The sequence below is a fragment of the Schistocerca serialis genome, chromosome 10 (assembly GCF_023864345.2).
Source record: "Schistocerca serialis cubense isolate TAMUIC-IGC-003099 chromosome 10, iqSchSeri2.2, whole genome shotgun sequence".
Taxonomy (NCBI): domain Eukaryota; kingdom Metazoa; phylum Arthropoda; class Insecta; order Orthoptera; family Acrididae; genus Schistocerca; species Schistocerca serialis.
In genome coordinates, this window is record NC_064647.1 from 108,088,584 (window position 1) to 108,104,742 (window position 16,159).

A 16,159-nucleotide genomic window follows, 5' to 3' on the forward strand; every position below is an offset into this window, starting at 1 on the left:
GACTAAGAAAACACTCTCTCCTCCCCCCCCCCCCCCCTCTCTCTCTCTCTCTCTCTCTCTCTCTCTCTCTCTCTCTCTGTGTGTGTGTGTGTGTGTGTGTGTGTTCAAAAGTTTTTATGTCTATATCTTCATCAGAAACTTATTTATTTATTAAATTCCCTGCTGCATTTGATAAAACTTTACCAAGAATACAAGAGCAATTACAGGACATGACAATAGTTTGATACACACATACGACACTGAACTGTAGACTATTACTTCAAATCACAAAACTGCTTCACCGTATGCTGGAAATGTGGGATAGCAGCTGGGTGTTTACATAAGATGGGAGAACAGTTGATTGCTTACATTTGATAGTGGACCCACCCATAAAGCTCCCTTTGATAAATATCATCATGACATTGCCTAAACACCACACACAATTTGGTAACGTCTTCCTGCAAATTACAGTTATTGCACTTTTTAAAACATAATTTTCCAATAAATCCCATGAGGTTCATGTCTTTTCCACTAGGGGTACCAGATATGTAACACTTTGAAATCAGTTCACATATTATCTGGAAGAGGCAACACCATAACCTGTCTACTACCGTCAAGTATCTTTTAGTTGACATTATGTGTAAGTGCTGAAAAACTTATAATTATGTTAACATAAAAGTAGTTGCAAAATAACATCATAAGCATAGGACATTTTATGGGACCAACAAAAAGTGGTGTAAAGCATGAGGAAAATTTAATCCTGGAAATGTAAACGTGATGTTACATGAATTACCTTGTGGAGTCTATAGTTAACAACTGATTACAATTAAAAACACAACAGAAACATTCACAAATTTTAACTTCTGATATGGGTCCACCCCCTGTTGAACTGTTTATTAAAGGATGCCACTTTCCACTACAGCCAGCATAAGTATTTATTCTGCTACTATCAAGCATTTACCAATATTATAGAAGTGTGATTCAAATAAAAACCTCACTTACTTATTATTACGTATATGAGGCAATATAGAAAAATTACAGATATGTCATTTTTTTATGTAGTCCTCAAGACACGTAATCCAGGCATTCCACTGCTTCAGAAATGCATGAACACCTCATGAGAAGACTTCTTCCGGTTGTCAATGTAGTCAATCATGCACTCCGATTTTCCTTCACAATTTCAGACCAGATTTGAGTATGAATTACTGGTCATCGTTAATCCTCTTTCCATGCAATGCTCTAAAATTACCCCTTTTGCACCCCAAAAAAAGTTAGAATGAATTTTCCTGACAATAGCTGAGTGCAAATTTGTTTTTAGTTTTAGTGAAGAGCTACGGCACCATCTGTTGCTCGATCTTTTTGATAAGTTGGTGATAATGCACCCAGGTCTCATCTTCTGTAACAATTCTGTCCATAAACCCATTACCATTGATGAGAAAATACACAAAAGTTCTTCACAAGCATTGACACAAAGATCTCTCAGTTCAACCCATCTTGTGAACATTTTATTGAATTGGAGCAAATCGTGGACAATATTCTGTGCTGAACTAACAGTAATATCAAAAATAGTGGCTATTTCATTTACAGTAATATGCCTGTTTCCTTCAAAAGCTCTCCCGCTGCACAATGTTTTCATTTGGCACTACATGGTGCATCTGAACCTGGTGCACACCATCTTTCACAGAGTTTATGCCCTTTTAAAATTCTTGCAAAATTCATACGCTTGCTGCAGGGACACACATCAAATGAATGTACTGAGCTTTCATCCTGCAAGGCATTTCCACAATTTCACTACTAAAAAAATGTGTCACAAACTGCTGCTCCAACGCAGTGTAAAATGACAATGGGGCAGCCTCCTTTGCCCTGTAAGCTTACTTTCCTGTGCAGTAACAAGAGGCTGCCAACTTTTGGTCATTTGTCAAAACATAAGGATAACTAGTGCCAAATGACAAATCGATAGTACGAGTTTTAGGAATTTTACTGCACTTTTAAGGTTTTTATTTGAATCACCCTTACAGTTTATGGCAAACGCACAAATTTCGATATTACGCTCCACAGTATTTTGCCTTCAGAATAAATTCACAATTACCTCCTCTCCTGCAGAAAATGAAATAGGTGCCTCAATATGATGCTTCTCTTCTGTTGTTTCTATCTCTTCAACCTGCAACATAAAGACAATCTATAACTGACTCAAGTCATTAATTTGAAGGACAGTAAAAAACTGGTGGAGAGAAGGTCACTTTTGATGTAACAGTATCAACTGAAGCCACATACAGTAATCTGAATATTTACTTACAATCTTTCCAAACTAGAATTGGGCAGAAGCTCTGTGGTTCGACACGGGGTGTATCAGTGACAAATCTGCAATGCTCAGCCATGGATATAATCGTGTATAGCACAGCAGAATATGGCGCACAAGCATGGCTCAACAGCCATCATGTTAGTAAACTAGACACTCACACACCCACGAGAATCATCACTGGCTGCATTAAATCTACACGTATCGATTGGCTGCCAATACCCTGCAACATTTCTCCTGTGCAGCTGCACCAGCAAAAGCCCTTGGTATGTGAATATGAGGAGGTCACTAGTGAGTTGCTTCTGCCCATCCACAAGGACACTGCTAGTGCATGCTCAATAGGATTGAAGTCTGATCGTCATACAATCAGGTTAGCTAATATTCTACACTCCAGCAATTTTAATCTCCAGTGTGAATGGGCAAATGTTTGGAGCAACACAGTGCCAGCAACTATTAATAACCACATCAACATTGTTAATAAACTTAGCAGCTTTGGTTTCCCATGTAAAGTTTGGTAAACTGTCAACAGAATATGTACAGTCTTTGGCAGAAGTGTGGATTTACTCTTTAAATAGGGTACACTGTCTACTTCCCTATGTGACTGCAGAGCACAGTGCCAGATAATTGTCCATATTGCTCTAGAGTGCCAAAAATGAGCCTGTCAAGGGGACATGGTGGACCTGCTCATTATCCTCAGCTGTGATAGAGTGAACTGAACAGTTAGATATTAATATATGGTTTAATGCCTGTGTTACATTTGTGACATTATGTTCACTTGCCTTTTATCAGTTTAATGCTCCTGTATACGAGATATGAGAAAAGCAGTGAGACAGATTTTTTTTTTTTTTTCTACCAAAGGTTTTATTTGTTTCAATCAACAATATTGCCCCTTCAAAGTAGTTCCCTTCGGCAGCTGTACAACGGCGGAGTCATTGTTCCCAGTCTTGGTAACAGTACTGGAAGGCTTCAACTGGTACGGGCTTTAACATGCCAGTCACATTCTTTTGGATGTTCTCCAGAGTCCCAAAACGACATCCTTTTAAGACTTTTTCAATTTCAGAAAAAGAAAACAGTCACAAAGACTCATATCACGTGAACTGGGAGGGAGGGGGCTGTGGAACAACAGGACTGCCTTTTTAGGTCAAGAATTTCGTGACGAAAGTAGCTGAAATGGGGTGTTGTCATGACACAGAATCCACTTAGCTGCAATTTCCAATCTTACTCGATTCACTATTTTTCTGAGCCTTTCGAGGACATCTTTGTAAAACACTTGGGTGACAGTTTGTCCTGGAGGAACATATTCCATGCATTATACCACTACTGTCAAAAAACCAAATCAGCATTTCTTTGATGTTTGATTTACTCATCTGAGCTTTTTTAGTCAAGGAGTTTGCCGCTTTGTCTCAGGATCATACTCACAAATCCAAGGTTCATCACCTGTGGTCACACAACTGAACCATTCGAGTACATTCGCAATACTATCAAGAATGTTTCTTTGATTTTCTTTCTGTTCAGTTAAGAGGTTTTGCAGCACAATCCACCCACCCAACACCTCCTACTCCAACCCTGTCACAGGCTTATCCTATCACATCAGGGGTGGGGCCACCTGTGAAAGCCGCCATATTGTATACCAGCTCTGCTGCAGCCACTGCATATAACCAGCTATCCGACAGGAACGGCCACCACCAAACTGTGGCCAAGAACAAAGTAGACCACCCTGTGGCACAACAAGAAGCTGAACATTACATGCTCAATTTCAATGACTGCTTCACAACACGAGCTATACGGATCCTATCCCTCCACCGCCAGTATTTCTGAACTACTCAGATTTAATTTATCCTTACAACATGCCTCCATTCCCATAATTGACCTGGTCTCAATCTCATGTAACCCACTGTCCCCACACCCAAGATTCCCCTTCCTCCGTCCTGTCACCACCTCCCAATTCATGTCCTCACATAGCATTCACCATATACCGCTTCCCAACGGCCACGACAACTATACTTGCCATGTCCCCTCCTGCATTCCTAGCCTATAAACTGGCCTCCCTCTAAAACAGTAGCCACCCACCCTATATTCCTCTCCTAACCTCATATCTCCCTCTCGCTCTCAGTTTTCCTTCTTTTGTGTATGTCTAATGGTGACTTGATGCTTCTGCTTATCAATGAGTGGTCTCCTTTAATGTTAAAGGATTTATGTATTAGAATTTTGTTATGATGTGTATCTACAGATATGTTTTGTTTCTTATTTACTTTAAAACAAAAATATCTGTGCTCATGTTTCAAAATGTCACTAAAATTTTCTAGATAATTTTTATGTTCATTCTGTCCGTTAAGAATAGCATTTGGATGATTTTTTTGTGTGTGTGCATATATATTTCTAATTCTTCCAACATGTTATGGCACGTCCCTTTGGTATTCTGTGTACAACTTGCAATGCATTTTTGATGTGTTATGCTTTGTGGTTTTGTCATTTGAGATACAGGTAAAAGCTTGATTGATTGCTGTCACAATTTCTTGAGTGTTCTTTGAATCCAATGCTAAAACTTCATCCTATTTAGCCAATACAGAATTTAATACAGTCATTACAATGAATTTTGAGTGTGCCTGAGTTGAAAAAACCCAGGATTTTGGTTTTTCCAGATTGAATTTTCATTTTTATATTGCTGTTTTTTCAGAAAGTTAGTTTTACCATTGTTTTACTTAAAATTTGTTTTATCTGATGTGATATTTGTCCAAAGTATATTTGTGTTATTATGTTGATCTTTGTTTAGTTCTGGTTCCTTTTGTTAATTTTATATCTTCGCATAAGGTTTGGTTTTTAGGTTTAGTGTGCTTTTCATAAAGTTTGTGAATATACTCGGGTTGAATTTATTTTGATGGGCTGCATAATGGTGTATTGTTAGCTCATTTTTACTGCTTGCTTTCCAGTGGTAAACTGATTACTCTATTGATCACCGAGTTGAAATTATCATATTTATTGTGAATTTAGGTGAGAAGAACTTCGTTTGATTCTGCTGTCTGTAGTAGTTGGTTTTCTGTTGATTTCAAACATGTAATGATTGTTATTGTTCCTGATGTTACGGTCAAGGAGGTTTACGGATTTGTTTGTCGGTTTCTGTTTCCATTTTAAATTTTATTTTTGGATGCAAGCTATTGTACTGTGAGCACAATTGGAGACATACTTATCAACACAATAGAAGAAATAATTTTTAGTTCCAAAAGACCACCACTCAACAAAATTATGTAGTACAATAGATATGTACACTAGACTCTCGCTAATTCAGCCATTCCTGGCACATATGGGTGCCGGATTACTGAGTGTCTGAAATTTATTTTATTCATTTATTTTGTTTTTTGTTTATTTCGAAAACATAGGGGACTATAGTGTACTGTACTTTATTAAAGCGAAGGATACCATTTTAAAACATAGAGGATATACTTTATTAAATCCAAGAAAACTTAGTCCTTGTATACTGTACATCATTATTCAGTCATATCACTCACAATGAAATATGCCCCTAATTCTTAATTGTCGCAATGATGATACGCTATGGTGGCATGCTTTATCACACAATCGCTTTACAAGCATTACATCCGTACTGCATGTGTCTGGTTGCTGCGTAGTGTACTCCAGGAACACCTTGGCAGCTTCAGCAACAACAATGTGAGAAATCTTCATGCTCTCTCCTCCTGTGTCCTCTTCTTCATCACTTTCATCATTACTTTCTTTCACACTTTTGATTATTTCTTCATCTGTTAAAGTTTGGTCTGTATCAGAGTTTTCCTCATTCAGCCACTTGGTAATATCTTCATCATCAGTTTCTTCTCATCCTGGAAGGTTGTAGAACATGTCACTGTAAAAAGTAATTGATAATTCCGAATTGACTGGCTCATTGCTGTCACTCACTACTGGATCCAACTCGGCATCAATGGATGGCCACAATTTCCTCCAGCTCTTCATTATGGTAGCGCTCTCCACTTTACCCCATACTTCGGCTGCTTGGAAAACAACATCACGTATGTTAATTTCTTTCCACTCCTTCAGCATAGTCTCGATAGAGTTGTTATTACTTTCGTTCAGCAAGGAGACGAGAAGTGAATGTCGATAATGGCATTTAATTGATTCCCAAATTCCCTGGCCCATGAGTTGAATTAGGGCTGTCACATTGTGTGGGAGAAAGAGTGCTTGCATATAAGGATAGCTTTCAGCAGAAGCTTTTTCTTCTTTAGCTCTTTTCTCACTGCTGGTACAAACGTTTCATGGAACCACTGAGAGAATATTTCTCTGTCCCTCCACCCTTTCTTCTGATTGCAATACTGCACTGGTAGAGTATTTATGTCAGTGTGTTGAAAACAACGTGGATGTTGGGATTTTCCAATCATCATAAGCAGTCGCCATTAATGTTATGCGCTCTTTCTGTTGCTTGTAGCCATGAGATTCCTTCTCATTCTTCGCAGCTAATGTTTTTGAAAGAAGCATCTAGTAAAAAGAGTCCTGTTTCATCAACTTTATACAAGGCATCAGCAATTAAATCTTCTTCCTCTATTATCTTCCGTATCTTGCTTACAAAATCAGCATCCTTATCGTTAGCTGAGTGACTTTCCCCGGTGACTGTCAGCTACCGAATCCATGTCATATTTTCCAGCTTGATAGCCAACCTTCGCACACTGCAAACGAGTTACTATCACCAAGTTGTTTGTTAAATGCAGCTGCTTTTTCCTTTATAATCGGGTCACTGACTGGAATTCCTTTACTGCATTGTTGTATGAACCATCTATAAACAGCTACGTCCAGTTCATCATTCTTACTCTTTCGCATAACCTTCCGTTTTCCCAACTCACTATCCATTTGTGTTGGGTACTGCCAAATAACATCGTCTTTCTTTTTGATGTCATAAATAGTTGCTCGTCCAACACTGAACTCAGCAGCAATGGCTTTCTGCAGAGAACCTCGATTTAACTTATCTAAAATTTTGAGTTACTGCTTGAGGTCTAGCGTAACGTGTTTCCTTTTAGAAGACATGATTCAGAACCGTAAAGAAAGCTACAATTTCAAATACAGTATATAAAGCATTGTTTATTGATGCACACGATAATTCACTGTGCGTGTGTTTTTGGATGTGCGCCGGATTACTGAGAGGCCGGACTACTGAGGGCCTGATTAGTGAGAGTCTAGTGTATATGGCACTTTGGTACTAACAGATGGAAACAAGGAAGACATTCTAACAATTCATCAAGTACTCAACAACTTGCATCCAAAAATAAATTTATAACACAATTAAGATAGTTTAGGGAACTGGCTTTCGCAACAGACTGCCAGACAATCCTACTACCAGGACTATGAGATTTTCACTCTGCGGTGGAGTGTGCGCTGATATGAAACTTCCTGGCAGATTAAAACTGTGTGCCGGACTGAGACTCGAACTTGGGACCTTGCCTTTCGCTAGCAAGTGCTCTACCAAATGAGCTACCCAAGCATGACTCATGCCCCATCCTCACAGCTTTACTTCTGCCAGTACCTCATCTCCTACCTTCCAAACTTACCAGAAGCTCTCCTGCGAACCACGCAGAACTAGCACTCCTGAAAGAAAGAATATTGCGGAGACATGGCTTAGCCACAGCCTGGGGGATGTTTCCACAATGAGATTTTCACTCTGCAGCGGAGTGTGCTCTTGCCCGCGAAAGGCAAAGGTCCCGAGTTCGAGTCTCGGTCCGGCACACAGTTTTAATCTGCCAGGAAGTTTCATACCAGCGCACACTCTGCTGCAGAGTGAAAATCTCATTCTGGAAACATCCCCCAGGCTGTGGCTAAGCCATGTCTCCGCAATATCCTTTCTTTCAGGAGTGCTAGTTCTGCATGGTACGCAGGAGAGCTTCTGTGAAGTTTGGAAGGTAGGAGACGAGATACTGGCAGAAGTAAAGCTGTGAGGACGGGGTGTGAGTCGTGCTTGGGTAGCTCGGTGGTAGAGCACTTGCCCGCAATAGGCAAAGGTCCTGAGTTCGAGTCTCGGTCCGGCACACAGTTTTAATCTGCCAGGAAGTTTCAAGTTGACATTCATTACACCATTACGATGGACATTACATTTCTGATGGAGATTCTGGATCTTTGCACAGATTGGGACAACCTAAGATAAGTAAGCGATTAGCTGCCTCCCCCCTCCTTTCTCAGTCTCAATCTCTTTGACTGTAATGCCCATTCAGTTTGACTGTCTGGATACAGTTCTTTTGGTATCCTATTGTTAGAGGGTGTAATTCTTCAGTGAGGCTCTCCTTGTCCAACATTGTTCAAGTTCTATGGCCCACAGTTTTCTGCACAGAGTTCCTTTGCAATGGATGGTAAAGAATCAAAAGTGTTGAGACAGAGGTCAGTGGGCTCGGAATCTGACACTCGATTTACAATGGTGTGCAAAACTTAAGGACAAAAGTAACTTCCGTATGATGTACCACTGCCAAGTAACATAGCTCAAATAAATTTGGATCATACATAAAAAGAACTGCAACAATATCGTACAGAAAGAAATGTGTAATGACACAAACATAAATGACACCTTTATCAAAACATTGAAATTCATGATGGTTCCCTTAACTTTACAAAATCTGGGGCATGTTTCTTAGTAGGGTGTGTGATCATGACGGATGGCAATGTATGCTCTGCAACGTGCTTCCATGCTCCTACATGGCTGGTAAAGAGTTCTTGAGGCAGGGCATTTCATTCTTCCACCAATGTGGCTGACAACTGCTGGACGGTCATTGGTGCAGGTGGGCTGCTGTGTAATACATCTTCCCAATTCATGCCACACATGCTCGACAGGTTCTAATTCGGGGGAATGGGCAGGCCAGTCCATTCACCGAATGGCCTCTAATTCAAAAACCTCCTCCACCAGTGCTCTTCGATGCCATCACTGTTTGATGCCATCACACATTGTCATCCAGCCTAAAGAACTATCACTAGTGTAGCAGCACATCTTTGAATACAATCAATGTCTACCGTCATGACTACTAGACAAGTGCTGCATACACAATAGTCTAACATTGGTCACAGCCTTGACTTGAGCCCTACCAACATATCTAAGTCTTCCATTCACTTTCCTTAACACAGATTTTACACGACTGTGTCATATCATATCACTTTTTAACTTTAAGTACTTGTACAATACATGTGTTCAAGATGTTCATCAGTAATCTTGTAATTGGGAACTATTGCTTTATTTCTCTTTGATGCATGCATTATCTTGCATTTATTGAAATTAAAAATGAGCTGCCATTCATTACATCAAGAGGAAATTTTGTCCGTTCTCTGCATTTTCCTATGAGCATCCAATGAAAATATTTTCCTGCAGCTATCTTCACCATCAGTGAACAGGTTGTGCTGCTGATCCCATCTGATAAATCATTAATGCCTACTGAAAAATTAGAGGTCCCGTTACACTTCTTTGGGCCACATCCAGTGTTACTTTCACTGTCCAGTACAACATACTGGGTTCTATTACTTAAAATGTCACTTTGATATTTTGATTGCACAGAATGGGCATATGATTGGTGAGTCTGAACAATCCAAATTCCTAGGTCTTTAGACAGATGGTATGCTGTCATGGAAAGTCCGTGTTCAGTATCTTGTTCAAAAACTGTACTCTGTTATATTTACCATTAGAATAGTATCCGTAATAAGTGTTGGTACAACATGAAAATTAGTCTCATTCACTTATGACATATGACAGCATATTCTGGGGTAAGTCTTCCCATTTTTGATTTGGAAACGGGCAATTTGAGAAATATGCGATGTAAGATTGTGAACCTCAAGAGTCCAGGAATTTTCTTTAATCTCATTTGTTGTTAATAATATGAGCTTACTCTCAAGAACGAGCAGCTTTAACTCAGTTAAAACTAGCCAGAAATACAACCTGCATTTGGATCATGTCTCCTTGACTTTTTCAGAAAGGTATACAGTTCTGCTGGATCAGTTTTCAATAAGCTACCGCAAAAATTAAAAAAAAGAAGGAGTAATCCTTGTTATTTCAAGCCTAAATTGAAGATTTTTGGCATGGCTCACTCTTCCTATCCTGTCGGAGGTGCTCCTGGGAAAAAAAATTAAGCTAATTCCTGTGTTGTACTGTTGATTTTCCTAATATACCTATTCAAGTAGCTTCTTGTATGCATACGATTAATGTAAATTTTATTTTACTCATTATTAACTTTTCTGATGTTAATTCCACATATTGACTCACTCCATAACCATGAGATTTGCTCCTACAGAACTAAACATACGAAAGAAAACAAAAACCCTGAAGAAAATGGTCAAATATCCTCAAGTCAATCACATATCTGTGAAGATACTCTACATGAGAGTATTTAGAGTGGCAGTCTATGATGTGGCTCAGTGCCAAATGCCATTTGGAAACCTTGTATAAAGCACATTGCATTTCACACAAGTGGTATTTCTTGAATCCATGCAGATACTTTTTGAAGATGGTTTTGGTCTAGGAATGTCATAATGTTTGAGTTAAAAATATGTTCTAGGATACTACAACATACCAAACAGTTCTCCACCAGGAGATGAGACTCTACGGCAGCAGAAAGCTAACATTATGTATAACTGCTCAGAAGGATTTAACTGAATTTGAGGTGTCTTATGAAATTCCTTAATAACTGTGAAGTACAACTGGATCGACTACAACAAGGGGCACCTCAATGTGACTAACAGAACTATATATTTCACACCTAATGAATTCTAATACACCATCAGCACCATCTACATCAAATATGGTGAACAAAATCACAGAAAATATGTATGCATTCGAAAATTAGTTTTGGTTGATAAAGACTTCCGGTATTATACAACATAGGATGTTGCATCAAGCACATTTAGTTACCTCATTTCTTTGTTGAAATGGAGTATCAGCTTCCACGTTAAACACTTCTCCTGGCTTCATTTTTGCCTCTTCAATCTGCAAAATAAAAATAATTAATAATGAAAATAACACAGGTCAAAATGCAATTCTTAAATTACTACTGAACAGCTGATCATTTCTGGGTAAGAGGCAGTGTCAGTTCAGAAGGTCAGTTCAAAAAGTAATCAACTTTATGTCTTTCGACATCAATGTCATGAGAGTCCAGTTGTTATACCACAACAAAGAAAACATTTTTTATATGTTTTAGTACTGTGATGATCAAACAATGGAAAATATAGGATGGAATGATGTGATGTGATGACTTTTTTGCCTATTTAGCTGAATACCGGGAAGCACACTATTAATGAATCACATCATGAAAATCTGACAGTAACTTCAATATTCTGCAGTCTTTCTGGTTTTCCATTCTTTCTGCAGCCGTATGTAATTTACTTATCTCGATCTTGTCACTTAGCTGGTACCTTCTTCTTGCTCTTTTGTCCTTGTTTCCATTCACCAGTTCCTGTCAAGGATCCTTTATTCTGCAGTCTCTACTTCCCTGGTTTTTCAACCTACTTATTTTCCTCCTCTTCATTGTTTCCCATCTTTAACCCTTCTCTTCCAACCTGTGTAATACAACCTCATTCTTTATTTTCTCCCTCAACTTCATCCTTTCCAATCTTCCCCAGATCCACTTATCAACAGTCTACAAGCATTTCTCTCCTCTTCACTTTGGTGTCCATGTTTAGGCACCACACAGGACAACACTCAATACACAACATTTCACTAACCCTTTTCTTAATCCTTCTTTTACTGAGCCACAGAATATATTATTCCTTTTAGAAATCATTTCTTTTGCAATGGCTATCCTCATTTTAATTTCTTGATTATACATTATGTTATTGGGCATTTTGCATCCTAGGTACCCAAAGTTATCAACTTGTTTCAATAAATCATCATAAATTGTCACATTTCATTTCCTTAATTGCCTTGTGAAAACCACTGTCTTAGTAGACTTCACGTTTATCTTCATTCCACATAATTCACAGCTAATGTGCAGTTCCTTTAAGCACAGTTTTAATTACCTTCTCATTTTTATACGTAATTCAATGTCATCAGCAAGCCTTACACCTTTCCTCCTCCTGTCACCTGACTGCTTGGAAGCTGCTGTAAGCCAGATCACGTAAATAGACATTAAACAGGTGAAAGACAAGAGCCTCATCCAACCCCTCTCCCATTTTTAATTCCTTCAGACACTCATCGTCTACGCTCACTCTTGCTTGTGTCATATATAGATTGCTTATTATTTTCCTTTCTTTCCAATTAATACCAATGTGCTTCAGGATACCTATGATTATTCCACCGGTTCTTTCAGCAGCTTTTTCCAAGTCAACAAAAAAGACATAAACTTCCCTACCTTCTTCTAGGTATCTTTTATCAATTATTCGTAACAGACAAATTGCATACTTTCTCAGGAAAAACTGTTCTTCACCCAATACTCAACTTTAGACATAAATCCTCTGTTCATTAATCTTGGCAGAATTTTTGCCGAATACATTATCAGACACCAGGAAGTTGCTGCTTTCTTCAGTCTCAACCATCCTTCCTTATGTTGGCTTAAAGAAACCATTTCTTGCCAGCAGTAATGAGACAGGATAGGAATTGCCAGTGTTGTTCACGACCCAATTGATGATGAGCTACCAGAGATGCACACTGTTTTTCTTTTATTTTATTTATTTTGGCTACACCTGATCTTTGAACCTTTCCCACTGCATGTAAATTCCGCACGATGGTGGAATGGTCGCAGTTTATCAGTTATTTGCCAGTTTCAAGTTCACTGACATGGATCATTGTGGATTAATATGTTTAAACAGTCTTCATCAAACCCTGAAAGTCCTCGTGAATGTGGAGAGCCACTAATATCAAAACTTTCCTCTTTTAAACGAGAAAACCATTTTCTTGTTGTGCTCTGTCCAATGCCATTATCCCCATACACGGTGCAAATGTTCCTGACTGCCTCTGCTGCTGTCACCCCTCTGCTGAACTCGAACAGAAGAATACGTCAGAAATGTTCCAATTTCTCTACTTGGCACTCCATGTTCTAGCACCCACAGCTCCACTCACTATCTGCTAATGATAAAATGACAATCTGTAATCTCAAATAGTGAGTGAACAACGAATAAAAAATGACAATCAATAAATAAACCCATAGCAACCAGAACACCAACACACAAAACAAAAACACTATGATCTTACGCATCAACCCAATACTTAAGATAGTCTTGTAGGAGATGGCATCCTCAGCGGAGCATGGAGCAGAGTGTTATGAGGAAAGCTCTATTATGGCAGTAATGAGTAATTAATTGTCAAAGCATGTATGGATGCAACAGGAAAGTGTGATGCACTTCCACATCTGTTTTGAAACATTTAGGCACGAAGTTATTTATATTCATACATACCACACTGCATTGACTTATCACGTGTGCCAGACTGTGCTACATGGAATTATAGTGTTGTGTAATGTGTCTGATCATGAGCTGATCATCATGGTATCTGTAGCTGAGTTGATTGGTTATTGCTACAGATAAACTATCATTTATGCTCATGAGAAATCAGTAGCTAGACTTATGGGATATGACTGTGAGAGAGATCCTAATGTGTATATAATATTGGTATGTGAACAGTGTGGCCATGTGAAGTAGTATTTGAGAATAGGAATCAAATTCTACCAGAACTTCGTTATTTTGAATAGTAAAATAGCACCAATTCCTTTGGTGCTGAACTGTCTCATTTATAGCATTGCTACTGCCCCAGAGAAAGAATCAACATGCCATAAAACTGCAAGTAGACAACTTACATCACAATCAAGCATTCACATCTCCTACCTGTACAGTGCACAGTGGGAACATTACCAATCATGCATATATAATGCAATTCATACTGGTGTGAGCTACTTACAAAAGGTATAAATCACTGTTAAAAAAAAATGAGGGGGGGGGGGGGGGGGGAGAGAGAGAGAGAGAGAGAGAGAGACTTAACTCCTTAAAATAATTGACCATTAATAATGATATAAATAAAATAGAAAGAAACATTCCACATGGGAAAAATATATTAAAAACAAAGATTCCATGACTTCCCAAAACCACACAGACAAAATTTCAAGCTTTCGCAACCAATGGTTGCTTCGTCAGGAAAGAGGGAAGGAGAGGGAAAGATGAAAGGATGTGGGTTTTAAGGGAGAGGGTAAGGAGTCATTCCAATCCCGGGAGCGGAAAGACTTACCTTAGGGGGAAAAAAGGACAGGTATACACTCGCGCACACACACACACATATCCTGTCTGTATACGTGTGGATGGATATGTGTGTGTGTGCGAGTGTATACCTGTCTTTTTTTCCCCCTAATGTAAGTCTTTCCGCTCCCGGGATTGGAATGACTCCTTACCCTCTCCCTTAAAACCCACATCCTTTCATCTTTCCCTCTCCCTCCCTTTTTCCTGACGAAGCAACCGTTCGTTGCGAAAACTTGAAATTTTGTGTTTTTTTTTTTTTTTTTTTTTTGCCTATCTACCAGCGCTTTCCCGTTTGGTAAGTCATGGAATCTTTGTTTTTAATATGTTGACCATTAATAATGATTTTCATATGCAGGATTGGTCAAAGATCACAAGAAAAATGTTTAAAAATATTTCACCTGTTTTTTTTAATAATTTTTTGTAACTTTGTTTATCTCCAAAATTGGGTGTTGTTGCCCCATGCACAAACACCCATTTAGAATGCAGCCAATTTGAATATGCAATGAAACGGAAATGTTAAATGCTGACTCACAGCGGAGCAAATCCAGTTTAAACTCTGAAATGAATTGTAAAATTGACTCATTCCACATCACAGTAAGAGGTTGCAATTATGATCCATGGCACATGCAAATGACTGACTAACTACAGCAGAAGTGAAGTCGTAAACAGAGGTTGCACTGGTGTACTACTATACAGTTTCCACTTCCTGACTGTCAATGAAGTGAGCAGGAATCAGCTGGAGAATCGTGGAGTAGACACGTGGGAGCATTGAGATGTATCAATAAGTTTCTCAACTGTATCAAAGGGAAAACTCTCTCAAGAAACTAAAACATTATGCGACAAAATTGTTGGCCTTTGCCCGCCTCTATGAGAAATGACAATGATGTACCTTCAATCACGGTGTATGCAATTTCATAGAGTGCACGTACATACAGTTCTCAGGCCCACTTACAGAGAGCACCTAGGCCAGCTCCCTGGTGCACTCTGGTGAGCCGCCAAAGAAACAGCATTATTTAAGTGATCACAAATTACTGCTACATCTATTCTTTATGCTATATTGTCCTGTCAACATGTTCAGTGTTATGCACAAGGGGCACCACAACAGCTCATTTATCACTGCCAACTTTTCTTCCATATACTGAAGTTTTAGCCCAACCCAACACTTTGTTCAATAAAGCAGTTACAAAAACCACTACACCCAATTTAGTTTTTGTTTTTTTATGTAAAGCATCTTAAGGCTTCAGCTGTACACATGCAACTTTATTTCTCAACCCATTTCACTTGTTACAAGTGTTATTACTGGAGGACTAGAAGTAAAAACATAAATTTTTGTAGTATACGTAGTCAAATGGAAAGTATAAATATTGTCTGTATGAAGAGAGAATCACCTACAGTTCTTGCAAAGCTATCCAGAGAAAATTCGCAATGTAGTTAATATCATATGGTGTATCTTATGTTCAATATAAATAAATGTCACAATGGAGAGCATACAAACAATAACACAGACTTCAATGGAATTCATACAGATATTGTCATTAATAGCAGATAAGAAACATATAAATTGTCAGTATAACACCAAATATAGTATAATCAAAGAGTATCAAATGCAAAGGAACATCTATCATCACATAGCAATTACTCTATTATAATGTCAGAGGTTGGGAGCAGTTATAGGTAACAACAAAAACAGCATCCAAAACA

General features: G+C 38.6%; 1 protein-coding gene across 3 annotated transcripts in view; it reads right to left on the reverse strand.

The window, feature by feature from the left end:
* LOC126424869 (zinc finger and BTB domain-containing protein 24-like) overlaps window positions 1–16,159 on the reverse strand; it is a 137,187-nt gene that overhangs the window by 47,613 nt on the left and 73,415 nt on the right. For all 3 annotated transcript variants that reach the window (XM_050087697.1, XM_050087696.1, XM_050087698.1), the window contains 2 exons: window positions 11,151–11,225; window positions 2,069–2,140 (listed from right to left, as the gene is read on the reverse strand). In XM_050087697.1, coding sequence (XP_049943654.1) covers window positions 2,069–2,140; window positions 11,151–11,225 — 147 coding nt within the window. The remainder of the gene's footprint in view (window positions 1–2,068; window positions 2,141–11,150; window positions 11,226–16,159) is intronic.